The following is a 19014-nucleotide window of genomic DNA, read 5'->3' as shown; positions in this document are numbered from 1 at the left end:
TAATGTGACTGTGGTTGATCTACAAGCCATGCAGCAAGAGATATTTTGCTCTGAGAGTTTATAAAGATGGACGACCTCCCGAACGTTGACATATATGTAATTTCAGGAGTCAAGTTGCTGCTTCTGACAGATGCTGGGGTGAGTTCAGGGCAACAGCTTTGATCAGCCGAGCCGTGCGGCGAGTCCCTGGGCTGAGACCAGCGAGGTGTCATGAGAACCACGGCTGTCATAAAAACTCACCATTGTCTTGACATAAATTTCCCTACACTAGTAGCACTGTTCAGGACAGCTGCATGGCAGCTTGTAGAAAATTTGAATCCAAACAGACCTATACAATACTGAAACATAACACTGTCATTTAAGTTCTCCTAAAAGGTTTGAATTTAACACAATAGTCCATAAAAAATTATTTTAAGCACTAAAAGAGATTAAGCACTAAAAGTGAATGACACCCTTGCACAGGGATACACAATCACGTGTAAGTGCCGTCCCTGCTCACTCAAGGATGCAAATTTTTGCACTAGGAACTTCACGTGTAAATCTGTTTTTGATTATGAACTCTCATTTGTGAAGAGACACATAATTTCACCTCATAATATCATGAAACCATAGTGAAGAGAGAACTTCCATAATTTGACTCAAGTTACAGAGATAATGCTGCTTCTGGATAATGAAGCCTGTGCAATTTTCTACCAATCAGAGCCCACACACTTCACTGAATGCTCATCCGTTATCAGAGACTGAATTTGGCAAGGCGTTACGCTCTGTCGAGAAGTTTTCACACCACAGGCACAGAAATATTCCAGGTTCAGTACAAGATGAATGCTATCTGCAGCCATTTTAGCAAGCTGTCAATTACCACATTCGATTATTTTGACTCGTTTCTAACTGGGACAAGGCACTGGACCAAAATATATGTAGAAAATGATGTTTACAAAATGATTGATTGTGAGTGTTTAAAAACTATCATTAACTAAAAAATGTAAAACAAATTTACATTTAATTATATAATTTCCATTTTCATACTGTATATTATAATTCTGTGATGCCTAAATTAATTTGTAGCATTTTACAGTACAATATTCAGTTTTTAGTGTTTCATTTTGAAAAAAATGTAATTAGACAAATTTTAATTTTGGACATGAAAATAACTATTGGCTTATTCTATCAGCCACAATTTAATGATTTTTTTTTTTTATCTCAATTCAATCCAAAGTTTCATTTTAAGTCTGAACAGTCAAAACCAAGGTTTCCAACATTTCAGCCTATTAAACACTGAAATTGTATGCCTCACAGCCTTGTTTTAATTGATCAACATCAAAAACTCATAGATCCACAAGATTTAAACATTATGCACGATAATCACAATAATAAGCATTATTATTATTGGAGATGCACGGATATATAAAAAGTGGCCGATACGGACAAGCCAATAACCTTATCTATGTTATGGACAATAACAATAACATATATCATTAAAATAAAAATAAATAATAAATCACAAATAAAACACTAACATTTGCTGTTCATTTGCAATCAATGCATTGAACTTAGGCATCGCTACATTACAATGTACAACATAGTATCTAATTTTGTCTGCAGCTGACTGATACAATAAAAATATATATATGAGAAAATATATGTATATGGTAAACTGTTCATCCATAATAATAATAATAATAATATTAATCCATAAAATAAATAGAACCGTTCAGCAAATTACAACTGAAAGTCCATATCCAATGTTTTAACCCTTAACTGTGTGAAGTCTATAAACTTTGTAACTTTTGAAAGATAAGCACATGTATACCAGAAAAGGTCTGTTTACACAGACACAAATCCACCCTCAGGAATTACCAGAAGTTCTGCTTCTACAAAGTCTCACAAGGATAATTTAGATGAATACAATCTGCAATTTTCTCACCGTAAATTGCCTTGCCCCATAGACTTCCATTTTAAGAGCATTACTACGGGTCGAGCCAAAATGACTGACTGTGGAAACTGGCTCAGAGCCTAATTCAGTCTGAACTGATGCTGTCAATGGGACTGATCTGATTTTGAACCAGGAATATTCCTTTAAAGGCCTTTTCTAGGTATATCCAAACACTCTATGAAGATTGTGTTGAGATGAGACAACCACATCGGTGTTCCATGTTCATGCACACGCACACAACTTCCACACAAATGTACAAGTGCTATAAGTCGGGGCCAGCCGATGTATAACAGCAGATCATAAATATATAGTATGATACAGTAGAGTATATAGAATGCTAAAGTAGCATATACACATGGCAGATAACTGGTGTGATGTCCGTCTGTGTGTCCACTGAGAGATTTGCTTCAAGAAGACAGACAAACGCAGGTACAGTGTGCCAGTCGGTGTGTTTAGAGTTCAAATGATGCCTCAGATGTGTATTTCCTCTCAGAGTTCAGTCCGTAGTTTCCATTTCCAAGTTCAAGTGCTCTGGTTCTACCTCGGCTTCATGTCTAGTGGTGGTTTGGCCAGGTTTGTTCTCGGCGAGACAGCATTGTCTCTCCTGGTCCGAGTCGCTTGGAGGACTGGTAATCATGGCAACTCCGTGTACAGAAGTGGCATTCTCTGAAGCTTGTGGGTTGCAAGTCGAGCCATTGAGAGAGCTTTGTTTGTACAGCTATCTGTGCCTGCGTAAACAATGTTTTTCAAGTATTTAAAAAGCACATGTAGACTGAGTGTTTGATTTCTGTCAGGATGTGAAAGTACAAGTAAAAGGGAGAAGAATTTGTGTTTATGGACCTTGAACAAGAAAGATGCTGTATCAGATTTGACATCAATTAAAACAAGTCTGTGAGGCATAAAAGTACAGTAGGTTCAAATGTTGGACACATTAGTGTCAACTGTTCAGCCTTAAAATGAAACGTTGGGATGAACTGAAATCAGAAATCATAAAATTGTGCCAGTAATAATTTTTATGCACAAAATTAAAAAAGTCACCCAATTTTTCTAAATACATAAAAAATAATTATGCACTGAATAGTGTACTGTAAAATGTGAAAATGTGAATTTAGGGATCACAAAATTATAATGAACAGAATGAAAAGTGGATATTCATTTTAGATTTGTTTTTAAATAATTTGTTAATAATAGTTTTTATACATAAATTTTAAGTGAGTGTTAGATGACAAATGTAAAAACAGAAGCGCATGCACAATTAAATATAAAATATTGGATGATATATCAAACATGGCATGATACATTTAAATTAAAAATCTTTTTTAAAAATGGCTATAACTGAATTGATACTAATATACTCTGATCCATAGAAAATACAGCAAAAACAAAAAAAGTTCATATATTATTCAAAATATATTCTCTGAATATTATAGAACATAAACACTATGGGCCCTATTTTGATGATCTAAGCGCACGGTGCAGATGCACTCAGGGCATGTCCGAATCCACTCTTGCACCACATTGCACCACGTGTATGAAAGGACCCTATATTACATAACTGAGCAATAATAACTAATTTTAACTTGCATTGCGTAAATGGATACAAACAAATATGAATAATGACAAAGAAAGCTAAATTTAAGAATATTTACTTAAAGTGCACCCTGTGCATGTAAAATGAGATGCCCTCTCGGTTAATTTTATATTGATTATTAAATAATGAAACTTATTTACTGAAATTATAATCCGGAATCATGCATCAATGCATTATTATATCCCTAAATGTTAATTCTGCACATAAATATTCCTCACAGCCTTGTAAATAAAATGCAAACAGTCCACAAACACCAATTCAATCCTTACATTAGACTAAACGTCCAGCCTAAGGTCCATGGAAGTGAGCGACAATTACTTAAAATAGTTTGGCGGCATTTTTGTATAGAGTGATTGAAGCGTGCATCTGTGTGCATCAGACGTGAGTCTCGATGTAGGAGTGTGTGTGTGAGAGGGAGGGCGTGCGAGGGGTGGGTTCAGGTGTGGCGGCAGGGCTGGGCTCGGAGGCGGGGCTTGGCTGACGGTCCCGCTGCAGCTCTGATGAAAACAGCTCCATGTAAACTTTCTTCCATTCCTGGAACTCTGAGGATGTGAGTTTAGGATTGGCCAGCAGCTTGTCAATCAGTGCTACCTCGCCCTCCCTGTCCTATGGGAGTGAAGAAAGAGAGCAGTGGAGGGTGGGCATTACAGATACAGTCTCCTTCATACAGTGATTAGGATGTCATAGTCAAAGCACGCCACAGGCGGTTAGCGTAGACGTGAAGCGATGTGGACTCAACCTAGATGAGCAGAGCGACACACACGCAAACACACATAGCATGCTCAGACTTGACTGGAGTCCTCTGGCACTGTGGACCTTCGTGCCCCCAATTAACCTTCTTTCATTCAAGTCTGAGTGATAAGGGATGTTTATAATACCCTCCCAATGCAACAGGGGGCTCTGTATCAACATAATAAGCACAATCCAGCAGCCCGGGAAGGGGGGTGGGATTGGTCACAGCAAAGGCACGGACTGACTGACCCAACCAAGAAAAAAAAATATGGCACCAGGTGGAACTTAAACCAGGTTAACCCACACAGAGAAGCAGGGTTCAGAGAAGAGTTTGGCCTTACCAATGGTCATTAGCTCATTTAAGTTATTAGCTGTTATTGCTATCAAAGATTATATCAGACTAGCAAATATTAGCTGGTCAACAGTGATTATATTGTCTAAGATGGTTATTGGCTCATCTAAACTGGTTATTAGCTGGTCAACATGGTGATTAGTAGGTCTAAGATAGTCATTAGCTGGTAAAAACTGGTTATTAGGTGGTCAACATGGTGATTAGCCAGTCTAAGATGATCATTAGCTGGTAAAAACTGGTTATTAGCTGATCGACATGGTGAATAGCTGATCTAACATGGTCATTAGTTGGTCTAAGATGATCATTAGTTGGTTTAAACTTCTTATTTGCCGGTCAGTAAGGTGATTAGCTGGTAATTAGCTATTCAACATGGTCATATGCTGGTCTAAGGTGGTCATTAGCTGGTTTAAAATATTCATTAACTGGTATAAGATGGTCATCTTCTGGTTTTAACAGGTCATAATCTGCTCATTAGTGCATCATTATCGGTTTTGGAATCTCTCTTTTCTTTTGGCCAACTGTTTATTATACCCACAACGCAACTGGAGGCTCTGCCTAAACATAATAAGCACAGTGTAACAGCCTTGGGTTGAGGGGGGGTTCATAGCATAGGCACAGATGGACCGACCCAACCATGGGAAGACCCAACGGCACCAGGCAGAGCCTAAACCAAGTTAACCACCTGAGAAGCAGGGTTCAGTGATAACCAATGGTTATCACCTTGTTTAAGTTGGCTATTAGCTGGTCGAAACTGGTTATTATGTAGTCAATATGTGATAAGCTGGTCTCAGATGATCATTAGCAGGTAAAACTGGTTATTAGCTAGTCTAATACGGTTATTAGTTGGTCTAAGATAGTCATTATTTGGTTTATACTTGTAATTAGCTGGTCAACAAGGTGATTAGCTGGTCTAAACTAGTTATTAGAAAGTCAGTGCGGTGATTCGCTGGTGTAAGAAGGTCATTGGCTTTAAGATGGCCTAGCTAAGTAGCAGCTCATATGATGTTCTAAGTTGGCCATTAGCTGGTTTAAACTGATCATTTACTAGTGTAAGATGGTCATTATCCTGTCATAATCTGGTCATTAGTTTGTCTAAAATGGTCATTAGCTCATCATTAATGGTCCACTTTGGATACTATGTTTTGGAACCTTTTTTTCCCATTGACTAACTGTTTATAATACCCACAATGCAACTGGAGGCTCTGCCCCAACATAATAAGCACAGTGTTAAAAGCCTGGGGTTGGAGGGGGGGGGGGTGGGGTCACAGCATAGGCATGGACTGACTGACCCAAGCATGGGAAGGCCCAATGGCACCAGGCGAAGCCTAAACCAGATTAACCCAACAAAGAGAAGCAGGGTTCAGAGTTTGGCCAAAACCCTCCTCCCACACCAGACAGAGAACTCCGTCTAACATGGATGGGATTCTGGGATAGCAGTTTGGCTTAGTCATTGTGTCAAAATGGACTACAGAAACACACAAAATTCCTGCTTTCCCCAGAACCCCAAAGACATCAGACAGACGGAGAGGGACGAACGGGCAGACGGGACAGATGAAACAAACAGGCACACACGGTGCAGTGGGACCCATGCGGCAGCAGAGGTCAGATACCTTTAGCGTGCTCTGCAGGATGCGGAGATGATGCACTTTGTCATTTAGCTGTGGATCGTTGCAACGCCGGATGAAAAGGTGTTTGTACTCCAGACGGGTGGAAAGGCGGTGCTCACCAAAAGGCGACAGACTGGCACGCTCCAGCGCCCGGTACAAATCACCAAGCGAATCCGCCTGCCCATGGCACTCCTGCTCCCCGCCTGTGGGGGGCGCCACAGAAAGCCAGAGTTAACGAGGGGTGGCTCGACCAGCAAGGCAGAATTTTGAGTGGGATTTGAACAGAAATAAACAGATTGCAACATTTAAACTGTGCATTTGAAAGTTCAGTTGGGTGTGTAGCCTGGTATTTGTATGCTGATGATGCTCTGCTCATTTATTTAGTTTGTTAGTCTAGAATAGCGAAGGTAGAAAGAGAGAAATTACATACTGTAAGACCTGGACGAGAAGTGTCTTTCATCAAGCTAGAATAGATAAATTCTTAATCAGGCTCAGATTTATGCAAATATGGGAACATTTTCTTTCGTCGTCTCGGTTTATCAGTTATCGTTTGAACGGGTGCTGGGTTTCAACATGCCAACACAACATCTCTTTTTCTCTCCATCTCTGTCTGTCTGCAATGTACACACACACACACACACACACATCTGCCCTTCTCAATGTGTGTACACTTTCCTGATTAAAAATCTATCTTAGAACTAAAGAGGTCATTTGGAACACATTAGATGGTTTCTAAGATTGCCATTACTGATCTAACATGGACTAAGCTGTTGTTTAAGTTGGTCTGAGATGGACATTAGATGGTCTTTCATGATTTAAGTGGGTCATTAGCCAGTTTTAGATGGTCTAACACAGTCTAAGCTGATCATTCGCTGGTCTAACAGTCTAAAATGGTCATTAGATGGTCTAACATGGCCTTAGATGCTAAAATGGTCTAAGATGGCCATTCCTGACCTAAGCTGTTTATTAGCTAATTTAAGATGGTCGTATATCGATCATCAACAGATCAACATAATCATTAGCTTGCCTAACATAGTCTGAGCTGATCATTCGCTGGTAGGATAGGATGGTCTAACATGGTCTAAGATGTGATAGTCATTTGCTGGTCTAAGCGTCCTATTAGCTGCTTTAAGCTGATCATTTGCTTCAGCAACAACCCTTATCTGATCTAACATGGTATAAGCAGATCATCTGATTTAAGCTGCTTGTTAGTTGGTCAACTCAATCATAATTATTAGCTAGTCTAATATGCTCTTTAGATGGTCTTACATAGATGGTCTAACAGGTTGAGTAAGTGCAGTTTAATGATGGTAGACAACTAAAGAAGGACAGCAAGACTAGAAGATCTCATAAGTGTTTAAAATGACATGTTCAATTCATTTAACCCGGCCACCTTTCAAAGCAGAGCAAAACTCCCTTAAGGCTATTCAGGTTTGGCAATAAATCACTCTGACTGACATTCTGTCAAGCAGGTAGCACGTTGTGTGTTTCTTTGCTCTTTATGTCTGCATGCGTACTGTACATGCAGGTGCTCATGTGTTAGTCAGGAAATAGCCAATAGAATCATTCCAGTCCTGTTATTGTAGAGTTTGTGTAGGTAAAACATGTGGGCTATGAACAGCATCTAGTGATGGGACTTATTAGCAGATACTGTATGTAGGGCGTGTATTTAGTCACTCTTTTGAACAACCACAAGGGGGCAGCAGTCCACCGCTGCGCCTCCCACCACATGCTGCAGAAGCAGGGTGTAATATTTGCAATGGAATCGAGTTTAAATGAATAATGAATAAGGAGGTTAAAACAGAGTGGCTTTAGATGAAAATCAATCAATGTTTGTGAACAAAGTCTAAATAATTATTCATTATCCATTTATGCACCATGCCCCATGTATGTCTGATATTCCAAAAACCATTGGAAACTAACTGTCTATTTAGATCAGTTAGTCAGGCCACTTTTTTAGCATATTACTTCTTGTATATTTAGTGTGCCTTCTGGCGAGCCCTGCTTTATTACAAGCCTGCAATAACTTTATAGAAAAAGCATTTTATTGACCGCTTGGTTAGCCATGTGACAGATTAAAAAATCAACAACTAAACCAAAGTAAGTCAATGGCGTTTTAAAGCTCTTTGTGATTCTTTTAGAACTTGTTAAATGGCACAGAACTCTGAAAACTCTGGCATTGCACGACACAATCTTTTTCTCCAGTTGCTGGGGAACCTGCGATTGAGAGTCACGATCAATAGGCCGTGCCTCTCTTTTCTCTTCAGTATGTAGTACAGCATGCATGGCCCCTACTCCTCCAGAGAGAGATAGAAACAGAGCGATATAAAAGACACAGATAAGAGGGAGACTCGTTAAAAGCCACTGGGATTATATATAGAGGGCTGCTGGAGATCCGTCTGAGATGATGAAAAAGGGGAATATTAGAAGAGAAAGTTGGGGAAAAGCCAATGGGAAGTGAGATGGGCAGATTGGTGGTGAGATAGTGGAGATGGGCAGCGAGATGGGGAATATAGATGGTGAGATGGCAATGAGCCATGAGGCGATAGACTGCAAGACGAGGGGAAGATGAAAAGTAACACGAGGGAGATAAACAGAGTGGGTAATCCAGCAGCAAATGGGTGGCTTCCTGTGAGGTTTGTGGAGAGAAATGAGTCTATCCGGACACCAGACCAAACAGACAACAGGAGAGAATGAATAGCCCATTCAGAATTGAATGCTAACTACAAGGTTAAAGCAATAATCTATGACGCATCTATGAGTATTACAGTCATTTAAAAAAGTAAAGTAAAAAGTAGTTACATTTACGTTAATAATCTACAAAAACAATCATTCCTCTAAGTAATAAAGTTCATTTATCTGTAGTTTAAAATGAGTTATTTGAAAGCGAATTAATAACCAGGTATTCCCAAACTTTGTTTGTCCGTGTGAAGTACAGCTTAAGGATATTTCAATAATTCTGCATCATGCTTGCATGATCATAACTCTTTTATGATGTTTAATAGTCAAATTACATGAAGATAAAGAAATTAAATATTCTGTCTTTTGCAGTGATTTATTTTTTTTTAATATTTATTTTAATTTTTACATTTTGTTAATTTAAATAATTATTCTCTTTTCTCACAAACCATCTGCTGTTCCCTCATGAACCAATTAAACAATTAAAATGTACATTAAATGTAATGTAAATTAGTATCCATGTTTCTGATTTATAAATTCTTAAGCAATTTTCGATTTGTAGTCATGACATATGTCCAGACAGTAAAGCTGAAAACTAACAGGCTTCCAGAAATATCTATAAAAAGATGCACTGTCCTTGTAAATCAAAACCAACTATGGTAAAGTAAAGGGAAGTGGGTCAGGAACCACACCAATACTGCAGGGTTAAAATGAGTTTGATCGAAAAGAGCATGCAGCTATTTCTGGAAGAAGATGCCTGCATGTGCATGTGTACACGTGTGTAAGAAAAGAGTGGACAGATCTCAGTGGGGAACCTCACAGCACAGCTAAAAAAAATCTGCAACTAAGACACTGTTTATGCTTCATACAGCCCCAACACACACTCAAACTTGGAAAAAGAGGAAGATGCAGAAGCTAGGAAAACACAGGAAGCGATATAGACAGAAAAAGAGCCTCAAATCCCTGCACATGTTCCTCTGTGAGAGCACTGCTCTTAACAATTTAATATCGAAGCACTCATAAAATCACACATGCATTAAAATAACTCTGCTGTGCCTACTGTTATTAAAAGGGGTTATTAAAATCTAATAGAAATGTGGTAAAGAGGTTTTAGAGGACTGAATTGAGCCGATCTTGTCCTCAGAACCATTTATTTTCTGCCATGCACAGCAACTCGCGTTGCAAAATAACAATAAAGGGTATTCAGTAGTACCGTTGCAAAAGCTGGATCAAGTCACATCCCCCGATTTGTCATCATTACCAATTTATGTGTCAATTTGAAGTGTCAATCAATTATAAAACAATTTAAATTACAGACTTTATGGGTCAGGGGAAATTAAAATCTAAATAAGAAATAATAAATAAGTCATTTATACATTTATTAGCAAATCTGCATTTGCTTTGTCCTGGCGAAAAATATAATAATTTAATTAACTACTTTAATAGTAAAAAAAACTATTTTACACTTAAATAAATAAAATAATTATATATATATATATATATATATATATAAAGTAATAAATATAAAATTCATATATAAAATAAATATTATTTTATTAACTTCTAAAGGTACTTATACATAGACCTCGACACACACACACACACACACACACACCCCTATAAAATACAGTACATTCAGAATGTTTTCAGACCCCCTTCACTTTTTTTTTTTAATTTATGTTGCAGCCTTTTTTATTATTAATCTACACTGCATACCTCATAATGACGAAGTAAAAAAAGAAATCACATTTACATAAAGTATTCAGACCCTTTACTCAGCACTTTGTTGAAACACCTTTGGCAACAATTACATCCTCAAAACTTTTTGGGTATGACGCATCAAGCTTTGCACACCTGGGTTTTGGGGATTTTCTGCAATTTTTCAAATCCTCTCAAGCTCAGTCAGCTTGGATGGGTACCATCTGTGGACAGCCATTTCCAGGTCTCTCCAGATGTTCGATAGGGTTCAAGTCAGGGCTTTGGCTGGGCCACTCTTGGACATTCACAGACTTGCCCCTAAGCCACTCCTGTGTTGCCTTGGTATTGCCGTGCTTAGGGTCAATGTCCTGTTGGAAGCTTAACCTTCTTCCCAGTCTGAGGTTTGGATTGCTCTGGACTAGGTTTTCATTAAGGCTCTCTCAATATTTTGGTGCATTGAGCTTTTCCTCTACTCTGAGTCCCTCAGTCCATGCTGCTGAAAAACAGCCCCACAGCATAAGGTTGCTGCCAGCAAACTTTACTTTTGGGATGGTACTCTGCAGGTGATGAAGAGAACTGGTTTCCTTCGAACATGGTGCTTAGAATCGAGGTTCATCAGACCAGAGAATCTTGTTTCTCAGAGTCTGGGGGAGCTTTAGGTGCGGTTTTTCAAATTCCAAATGTTTGCATGTGTCTTCACTAAGGAGAGGATTTAGTTTGGCCACACCGCCATAAAGCCCAGTTTGGTGGAGTGTTGCAGTGATGTTTGTCCTTTTGTAGGTTTTCCCCATCTTCATATATAATCATGGAGCTCATCTAGAATGAACTTCCGGTTTTTGGACATTAGTCTGGACAAAGCCCATCTCCATCAATAGCTCAGTTTGGCTGGGTCACTAGCTCTTGGAAGAGTCCTGGTGCTGCCAAACTTCTTCCATTTGAGAATTATGGAAGCCACTGTGGTCTTGTGAACATTCAATGCAGCAGAAATTTTTTATAGCCTTCCCCAGATGTGTACAATTCTGTCTCTGAGTTCTGCAGGCAGTTCTCTTGACCTCATGGCTTGGTTTACACTCTGATATGCATTTTCAGTTGTGAGGCCTTTTATAGAGAGGTGTGTGCCTTGCCAAATCATGTCCAATCAATTGAATTTACCACAGGTGGACTCCAATCAAGGCGTAGAAACATCTCAAGACAAATGAGAAGCACCTGAGCTTAATTTCAAGTGTTGTTCCAAACGACTGTCTAAAATTCTGATTTCACTTTGTTATTATGAGATACAGAGTGTAGATTAATAAGAAAAAAAAGTAAACAATTGTAGTATCAGTGCTACATAACAAAATTTAAAAAAGTGAAGTGAATACTTTCTGAATACACTGTATACATAGATCTATTATATTTCGGGGATGATATATACAGTATGTTATATATATCTTATCATTTTGAACCACTGTTGACCCACCGTTATTGATGCAGTGTGAACGGCTGAGCTCCCTACGGCTGGGGTCTCGCTGTTCTGCCATGCTGGCGGAGGGTGTGAGGAGGGCATGCAGGCCGCTATCCCGAGGCAAGGTGAAGCTGCGGGGTTTCCCGGTTGCATTAACGGGGTCTCGGAGCCTCTCCCCTTCAAGCATTGGGAAGGGACCGTAATGTTCCTGCATCAGTGTGCGTTGGGCAGGCAGAGTGGATTGGCGGCGATATTCCGGAGAAAGTCCCGCCCCTGGCTCGCAGAACACAGCGTCCTCTAGGGGCAGGGTTTGCAGGTAGTGGAGGCCTGAGCTGGTCAGAGGGGTTTCAATCAGGTCCTGCCATGAGCGCCGCTGGCTGGCGGACTTCCGAGCTGGGGAACCTCCCCCACTGCTGCTGCCCCCTTGTGGTTCAGAGCGGTACTCCTCGTGAGAGGAGCGAGACTGTGAAGTTTCTGTGGATGAGAGGCGGCCGTGCTTGGGTTCTAGGTAAGGACTGGCACAACTCACCTGGTTCTGTGTAAGAGAAACAAATCGAACATTAGGTTATGCCCAAGTATTTGCTAGATTGTAGGAAGCTTTCACACAACATGGCTCTTGTAAAAAAAAAAAAAAAGAACAAAATTAAAGCAAATATCACTGATTTTGATGCTCATAATGTAACTTTCAGAGGTATGAATCATTCATGTCCCTAAAAATTCACTAGGCTTAAAAATCATGAATGAGCATAATGCTTTTGCTCTTCTGCACGTATCACCTTCAGGCAAAAGGCAAGTATAAAGTGTGCTAATGAAGAAACTCAGAGAGTAGACCAGGCCCCTGAATACCCGCTCTCGTCTAAGACATGCAGATGAATAATGAACAGAGAGAGAGCTCTGGTTTCGGTGAAAACTGCCGAATATAGAAAAATTAAGGGATAGGGGACAGAGGAGTGGAGGGAGAACCTGAAGCTGTGTTCCTGTGAAATTAGACTCTGAATATGGGCCAACCGCTCTTCCAACCTTCAACCAGTTGGCAATGTTCCAGAAAACAGGTTTAATTATAGTTGTGATAGAACAATAGATAGATAGATCGTAATGTCATGAAATACAGACAACTCTGGAGGTCTAAAAGGTTAAAGGGTTAGTTCACCCAAAAATGAAAATCATCAAAAATTACGACTTTATTCAGCATTGTCTTCAAACCCGGAAGAGAAGACAATGCTGAATAAAGTCGACATTTTTGTTATTTTTGAACCAAAATATATTTTTGATGCTTCAACAAATTCTAACTGACCCTCTGATGTCCTTTCTGGATATGGACAGTATACCGTACACACACTTCCAATGGAGGGACTGAGGGCTCTCGGACTAAATCTAAAATATCTTAAACTGTGTTCCGAAGATGAATGGAGGTCTTACGGGTTTGGAACGACATGAGGGTGAGTCTTTAATTACATAATTGTTATATTTGGGTGAACTAACCCTTTAACAATGTCATTCTCGCCTAATTCATTTCTCTATGGGAACAATGTGTGTGTACAGTATGTGTGGTGGAGAAATGGAGGGGCCTTGTAGAAGGAAAAACCTGAAGGAAAGAAAAGTGTTTAATTCACGTGTCTTTGTTTGCTCTTAAATAAAAGCTTTCCTGCTGTATGTGGCCTCTGGCTGACCTGCCCTGCAGTCCTGCACTGAAAATACACAAATCACTGTGACTCTTAACCACTACATACACACAAATAAAAGCAAACACATTCACAAACACATACACATAAAATTGCATATAAATAGAAATCTTAAAAATAGGATATGTTTCTTCTCCAAACAAAAAAAAAGAATATATTTTTATCTTTTGATTTTGTGTGAAATATTACTCAATAATTAATATGACAGGTTTCATAAGACTTGCTAAAAAAGAAATAAATATCCAATACTGTTTATCAAGACCACAGGGTAAACGTGACTCATAAAGACTGGGAGATATGTAGAGAGACTCAATCTCATTGCATCTCTACAGTGGGCTCAAAGATGAGGTGGTCTGACTCACACACACACACACACACACACATCCACTCAATGACGTGGTAAGGCCTGGTCTGGGGGACGGCACTACGAAACAGCTCTTTTACCAATGCCAAATGTCAAGCATTATGGAGCTGTGCTATTGTGTGGGATTACACAGTGAGATGGAGCCGTGTGTGTCTGTGTGTTTGCTGGATGCTGACTCACTGAGGGTGGCCGTGGGTATGTGTCATAAGGGGGCGGTGGGCTGTCTTGCTTGGGTGTCGAGGGCGTCTCATTGTCTTCATGTTCACTTTCACTCCAGTAGTCTGCTGGAAGAGAGAGGAACATGCAGGGAGTCATTAGCTTGTTGCCAAACATTTCCATAAAGTAAACAATAATTAAATCAAAGCCTCGGAGATCATGTGGGGCACAAAGGCACATGCAGGTTTTTCAATGAGAACCTGTAGTCAAGTGCTCTACTGCACAGTCCCTTCACTATAGTCTACCCTGATTTGTGATATCAAAGGCAGGTAGGAAAATCCAAGACAAAAGTCAATTTTAAAGGGCTACTGTAGTTCACCCAAAAATGAATTTTCTTTCATTATTTACTATAGGTCTGGAATCCATGGCAGCTTTCTTTCATTGGCTAAAGCCCGCCCATGAGGCCATTTGACTGATATGTCAAACAACCAATCACAGTTTGTTTCGTTCAGCGTCACATTTCAGGGGGTGGAAATGTCACCACAATAACAGACCGGTGTGCCAAACTCCCGTACGTATTTTAAAGTTTCTATGCCAAGAACTTTAAATATTTCACATACTTTGAAATCCTGAGTTTAGTTGATCCAGATAAGCGCTTGCCGTCACAGTTGAAAATTTGACAGCTTTCTTTTTTCACGAGGGGGTTTGGCATCATGGCACCTTTGTTTCAAGGTGGAATATTAAAGAACGCGACACACGTCCTGGAAAAAGTCTCGTCCACGCACCACTTCCGATATTTTGCCGGTTAAAATGGAGTACTCTAATTTAATCTTATATTTAAAGTGACTTACTTCACATTCAAGACACATATTTCCTGAAAATGGAACCCATAAACTTTCCAACTACAAGAATTCATACCCTGTTCTTGACGGATTCTCTCTCTTTCTATGTAGCCGGCGGCCGCCATGTTGAGACGACTCAACCATCTGTTCATATCGTCCACGCCATCTGCTGCGAAGTAGAAGCTCTTGATTTTGGGATGGCACGCTTTAAACGCACTGCATAGGGAGCAAAGACACAATAAGAATTCCTCAAGCATCATCACATCATTCAAAAGTTTGTGAAGTTACTCACTATTTTTTGCGACATTCACTGGCTCTGTCGATCTTAAACTCAGGGAGACTGACAAACCCTTCGGCCTTCTCATCCTACAAGGTGGAAAAAAGAAAGAGAGAGAATCGTGTGGACATTTCACCCCACTTAAACTCATCTGTAATGTCATTACATCCTTTTTAGGAGTTACATCTCCTTATTCCTCTTTCTTTTTCTTGGTTCATTCCATCACTTTTTTTCCCCAGCACTACACTGCAGCAGCACTGTTGACAGGAGCTCTGCATTAATAAATGAAAAGCGTAAATTGTTGCGGCTCTCTGTAAGCCTGTCTGTGTTTACAAAACCCACACAGTAGAAGATCATCAATTATAGCAGAGCCGGACTAAGTTGGAGGATTCTCAGTGGACCAAAACCAGGCCGAGAGGAACCCTCCCCGCCCATACTTCTTCCGAAACCCCCAGAACGGCAGCCGTATCCCACAAAACACTGAGGGTAATAAATCAAAAGCGAAGGAGCAAGGGAGCAAGTATGGGAGAGAAGGGGAGTGTTGGAAGAAGTTCCTTATCTTCATTACAGCAACAGCATGTGTAGAAGACTGTTTTGTTGGGATAGATGAGCATTAATCTTGTTCCACTCAAGAGGGTAAAGCCGGCACCAATTAAAGTCTCATCTCTAGATCGATACAGTTTCTGCTGCACTGGTGGATACAAGAAACAACAAAGACAACTGTATTGGCCAAGCACGCACACACACACACACACTCACCTCTTCGTTCATGTACCAGTACAAGCAGGCGTCCTTCAAAACAAACCAGTACTTCTTCCATTTCTGCGAGAAATAGCTCTTTGCGTCCTTCTTTTTCCAAAGCCAGCCCTCACAGTCTCCACGACCCAGGTCCTTACAGGAGATTCTTCTCTTACTGATGGAGGACAATGGAGCTGCTGGACGCCATATAAGATAACAGTATGTGTTAATAACTGTTATAAAATGAATGGTTCAGAATCCTGATTGAGGAAAGCTGTTGTATAATAGCATCATCAGTACATTTCTGTATTAAAGGGGTTATTTACTCATTGCCAACTCATTCTTTCGAACCAGTATAAGTTTCATTCTTTTATAGACCACAAAAGGAATGTTCGGGATGTTCATGCTGCTCTTTTCCTTATAATGAAAGTGAATAATGACTAGTAAATGTCCCAAAATGGACAAATTAGTTTGGCTTGTGCACTATACTTCTGAAACCGTATGATAACTTTGTGTGAAAAATAGGCCAAAATTATGACAATTTTGAAAGATGTTACCCAGTTATACCCAGCTCTCAAATCTCATTCAGGGTTTCGAATAAGCAAATTTTTTAAACTTGGCATGTCATGACTGATTATAAGATTGATGAGAAAAAATGTTGGTTATCAATTATGGAAAAACTAGCATTACACGTCTCTATGCAGCATATTTGTGAATATTAATTATATTTGAGATGTTTGATTTAAAATGAATAAAACTTAAAAGTGAATAATGACTTGAATTTTAATATTTTACTCACAAACAAATTCTAAAACTGCCATTTACAGAATGTAAAATAATAGAAAACAGGTAGCGTGAACATCTAATTCTGTTTGACAACAGAGAGAAAGTCATATAATAACGACAATAAATAACAATTTTCAATATTGCGTGAGATTGTCAATCTCAATCATCAGTTTTTTCGGGCAATAATGTACCATTTTTTAAGATATGTACTGTCATAATAGTGTTGCAACTTTAGAGGTCTTTCCACTGTAAAATTTAAGGAATGCACTAGGCAACTGTCATAATGTTAGAATACTTACATTTATGCATTTGGTAGACACTTTTATGACTTCCAGTGCATACAGGGTATACATTTTTTTACCAGTATGTGTGTTCCCTGGGAATTGAACCCACAACCTTTTGGGCTGCTAATGCAATGTTCAACCACTGAGCCACAGGAACTATACTTATACATGCAAAAAGTATACAATAAGAAAACAATAATTATTATGGAAAGTAACTTTCTTTAGTCTTTTAGATTTATGTTGGTGGCCTATTTTTTGTATTATGCAGGCAAAATATACAAGCAGTGTACACAAAGAAGACAATGTTTCCAAACATAAGAATACGATAAGTGATTACCTTTACTCTTTTTCTTGGTCTTGGATAGCAGAGAGGATCCCTGGAATGTCTGTCAAGAAAGGTACATCATAAATACATATAAAAATACACATACACAAACAAAAACACACACACATGCATATTGTTATTTATTTACCAATAAATATTACACAAACACATTAGAATTACATTTATATAAAATTAAGAATAAATACGAATGGAGAAACGTTGGGAAATACAGCAGGAGAAAGTGAAACGGGACAAAATTATCGGTCAACACATCCAATTCTCCTGAATGGAATCACATGGAGGAAACGTGTGAACATAATGATCTCCGAGCATCAATCCATCGCACAGCAAATTAAAATCAGAAGCGAAATCTGAGCAGATGAAACCGTGAGAGCCAAAACAGCCAGAAAGAAGCAAGGCGGGAGAGAAAATAAAAGATTTCTAACATCCTTGGCCCGTGTGTTTATTGAGCCGTATTTCTAGGATGAGCACGCCCAGACCAAGAACATATTTATGACTGCCCCGTGGCATTTCTCTTCCGTGAAGAAACTTCCTGCAAGCTTGAGCATTAAATAAGAGGTAAACATGTGTTGCAAGGCATCTATTAGCAATAGTATGGAGAACACACTGACTAGCATCACATTAATAGATTTATTGATATGTGCCTGAGGAGGGAAGTTGCCCCGAGGCCCAAGAGGAATAACTGAAATTGATTAATGGAACATGTTTAGAAACTCAGTCAACCGGTTCATACAATGTCTTTATTTATTCGGGAGTTTCTGAAAATACTGTGTCCACTTCTTGAAGACATTTTTCAGTTTGTTTAATTATCCTTATCAAACTAAAATAATAGTTGTCCCAGAGACCCAAGTTCAAGTCCAGGGTCCTTTCATTCTCTTTCACCCAAAAAATATAAAATGACAAAAAAGATAGTTTTCCCAGCATTTCACCTCAGGACACAATTCAATGTCAACGCAATTCCCTCCCAAAGCGCTGACAATCTCCTCCCAGAAGGTGCGAATCGTGATTGGTGTGTGAATTGGAGCAAGTCGTGAGAGACACTTAAGAGACAGCAAGGCAAACTTCCCTAAGGATTCAACGCCTAGACATGAACAAAGCTAAATGATATAGCAGTATATATAATGACAGCAAATATATCAAGAAACAAAATAGGTACTGTGTACACTAAGCAGATGACATAGAGGGATGGTTGCCTACAGGCAAATCCCAACCTTTATTTCCAGTAATTAACTTAATTTTTAATATCACTGGATTGAGGGACGGGGGTTAATGGTGCTACCAACCCTCAAATGACATTCAAACGTGTTCGACATGATAATTGGTAATCACTGAAAATGTGTAGGGGCTGTAGAGCAACTTTTACAGTGACTAGGGATCACGTAACAGGCCTCATTCATGAAACATGAGCACAAAAATATCCGTCAATCGTTCTTGTGTAGAACGCTTTTAGGAATGATGTGCACAGAAATTATCTTTGCTTGTGTTTCATGAATAAGTCTGGGG

At 39.3% G+C, this 19014-nt stretch overlaps 2 protein-coding genes across 16 annotated transcripts in view; one reads left to right on the top strand and one right to left on the bottom strand.

Annotated features, from left to right (window-relative positions):
- Positions 1 to 19014, top strand: part of LOC113042390 (kelch-like protein 34) — a 29849-nt gene that overhangs the window by 4470 nt on the left and 6365 nt on the right. The gene's annotated exons all lie outside the window — the stretch shown is intronic.
- The window catches only part of LOC113042388 (connector enhancer of kinase suppressor of ras 2-like), a 76872-nt gene continuing 61020 nt past the window's right edge, over positions 3163 to 19014 (bottom strand). For 7 of the 15 annotated variants that reach the window (XM_026201221.1, XM_026201222.1, XM_026201231.1 and 4 more), the window contains 8 exons: positions 17503 to 17551; positions 16117 to 16292; positions 15373 to 15446; positions 15157 to 15296; positions 14263 to 14366; positions 12052 to 12571; positions 6219 to 6418; positions 3163 to 4130 (listed from right to left, as the gene is read on the bottom strand). In XM_026201221.1, the coding sequence (XP_026057006.1) occupies positions 3900 to 4130; positions 6219 to 6418; positions 12052 to 12571; positions 14263 to 14366; positions 15157 to 15296; positions 15373 to 15446; positions 16117 to 16292; positions 17503 to 17551 (1494 nt within the window). In that variant the 3' untranslated portion in view covers positions 3163 to 3899. The remainder of the gene's footprint in view (positions 4131 to 6218; positions 6419 to 12051; positions 12572 to 14262; positions 14367 to 15156; positions 15297 to 15372; positions 15447 to 16116; positions 16293 to 17502; positions 17552 to 19014) is intronic. The other 8 variants (XM_026201226.1, XM_026201230.1, XM_026201235.1 and 5 more) reach the window with 3 other exon arrangements.

This window comes from Carassius auratus, chromosome 24 (assembly GCF_003368295.1).
Source record: "Carassius auratus strain Wakin chromosome 24, ASM336829v1, whole genome shotgun sequence".
NCBI classification, from domain to species: domain Eukaryota; kingdom Metazoa; phylum Chordata; class Actinopteri; order Cypriniformes; family Cyprinidae; genus Carassius; species Carassius auratus.
The sequence above is the reverse complement of the archived record's forward strand: the minus strand, read 5'-3'. Positions and strand labels throughout refer to the sequence as shown.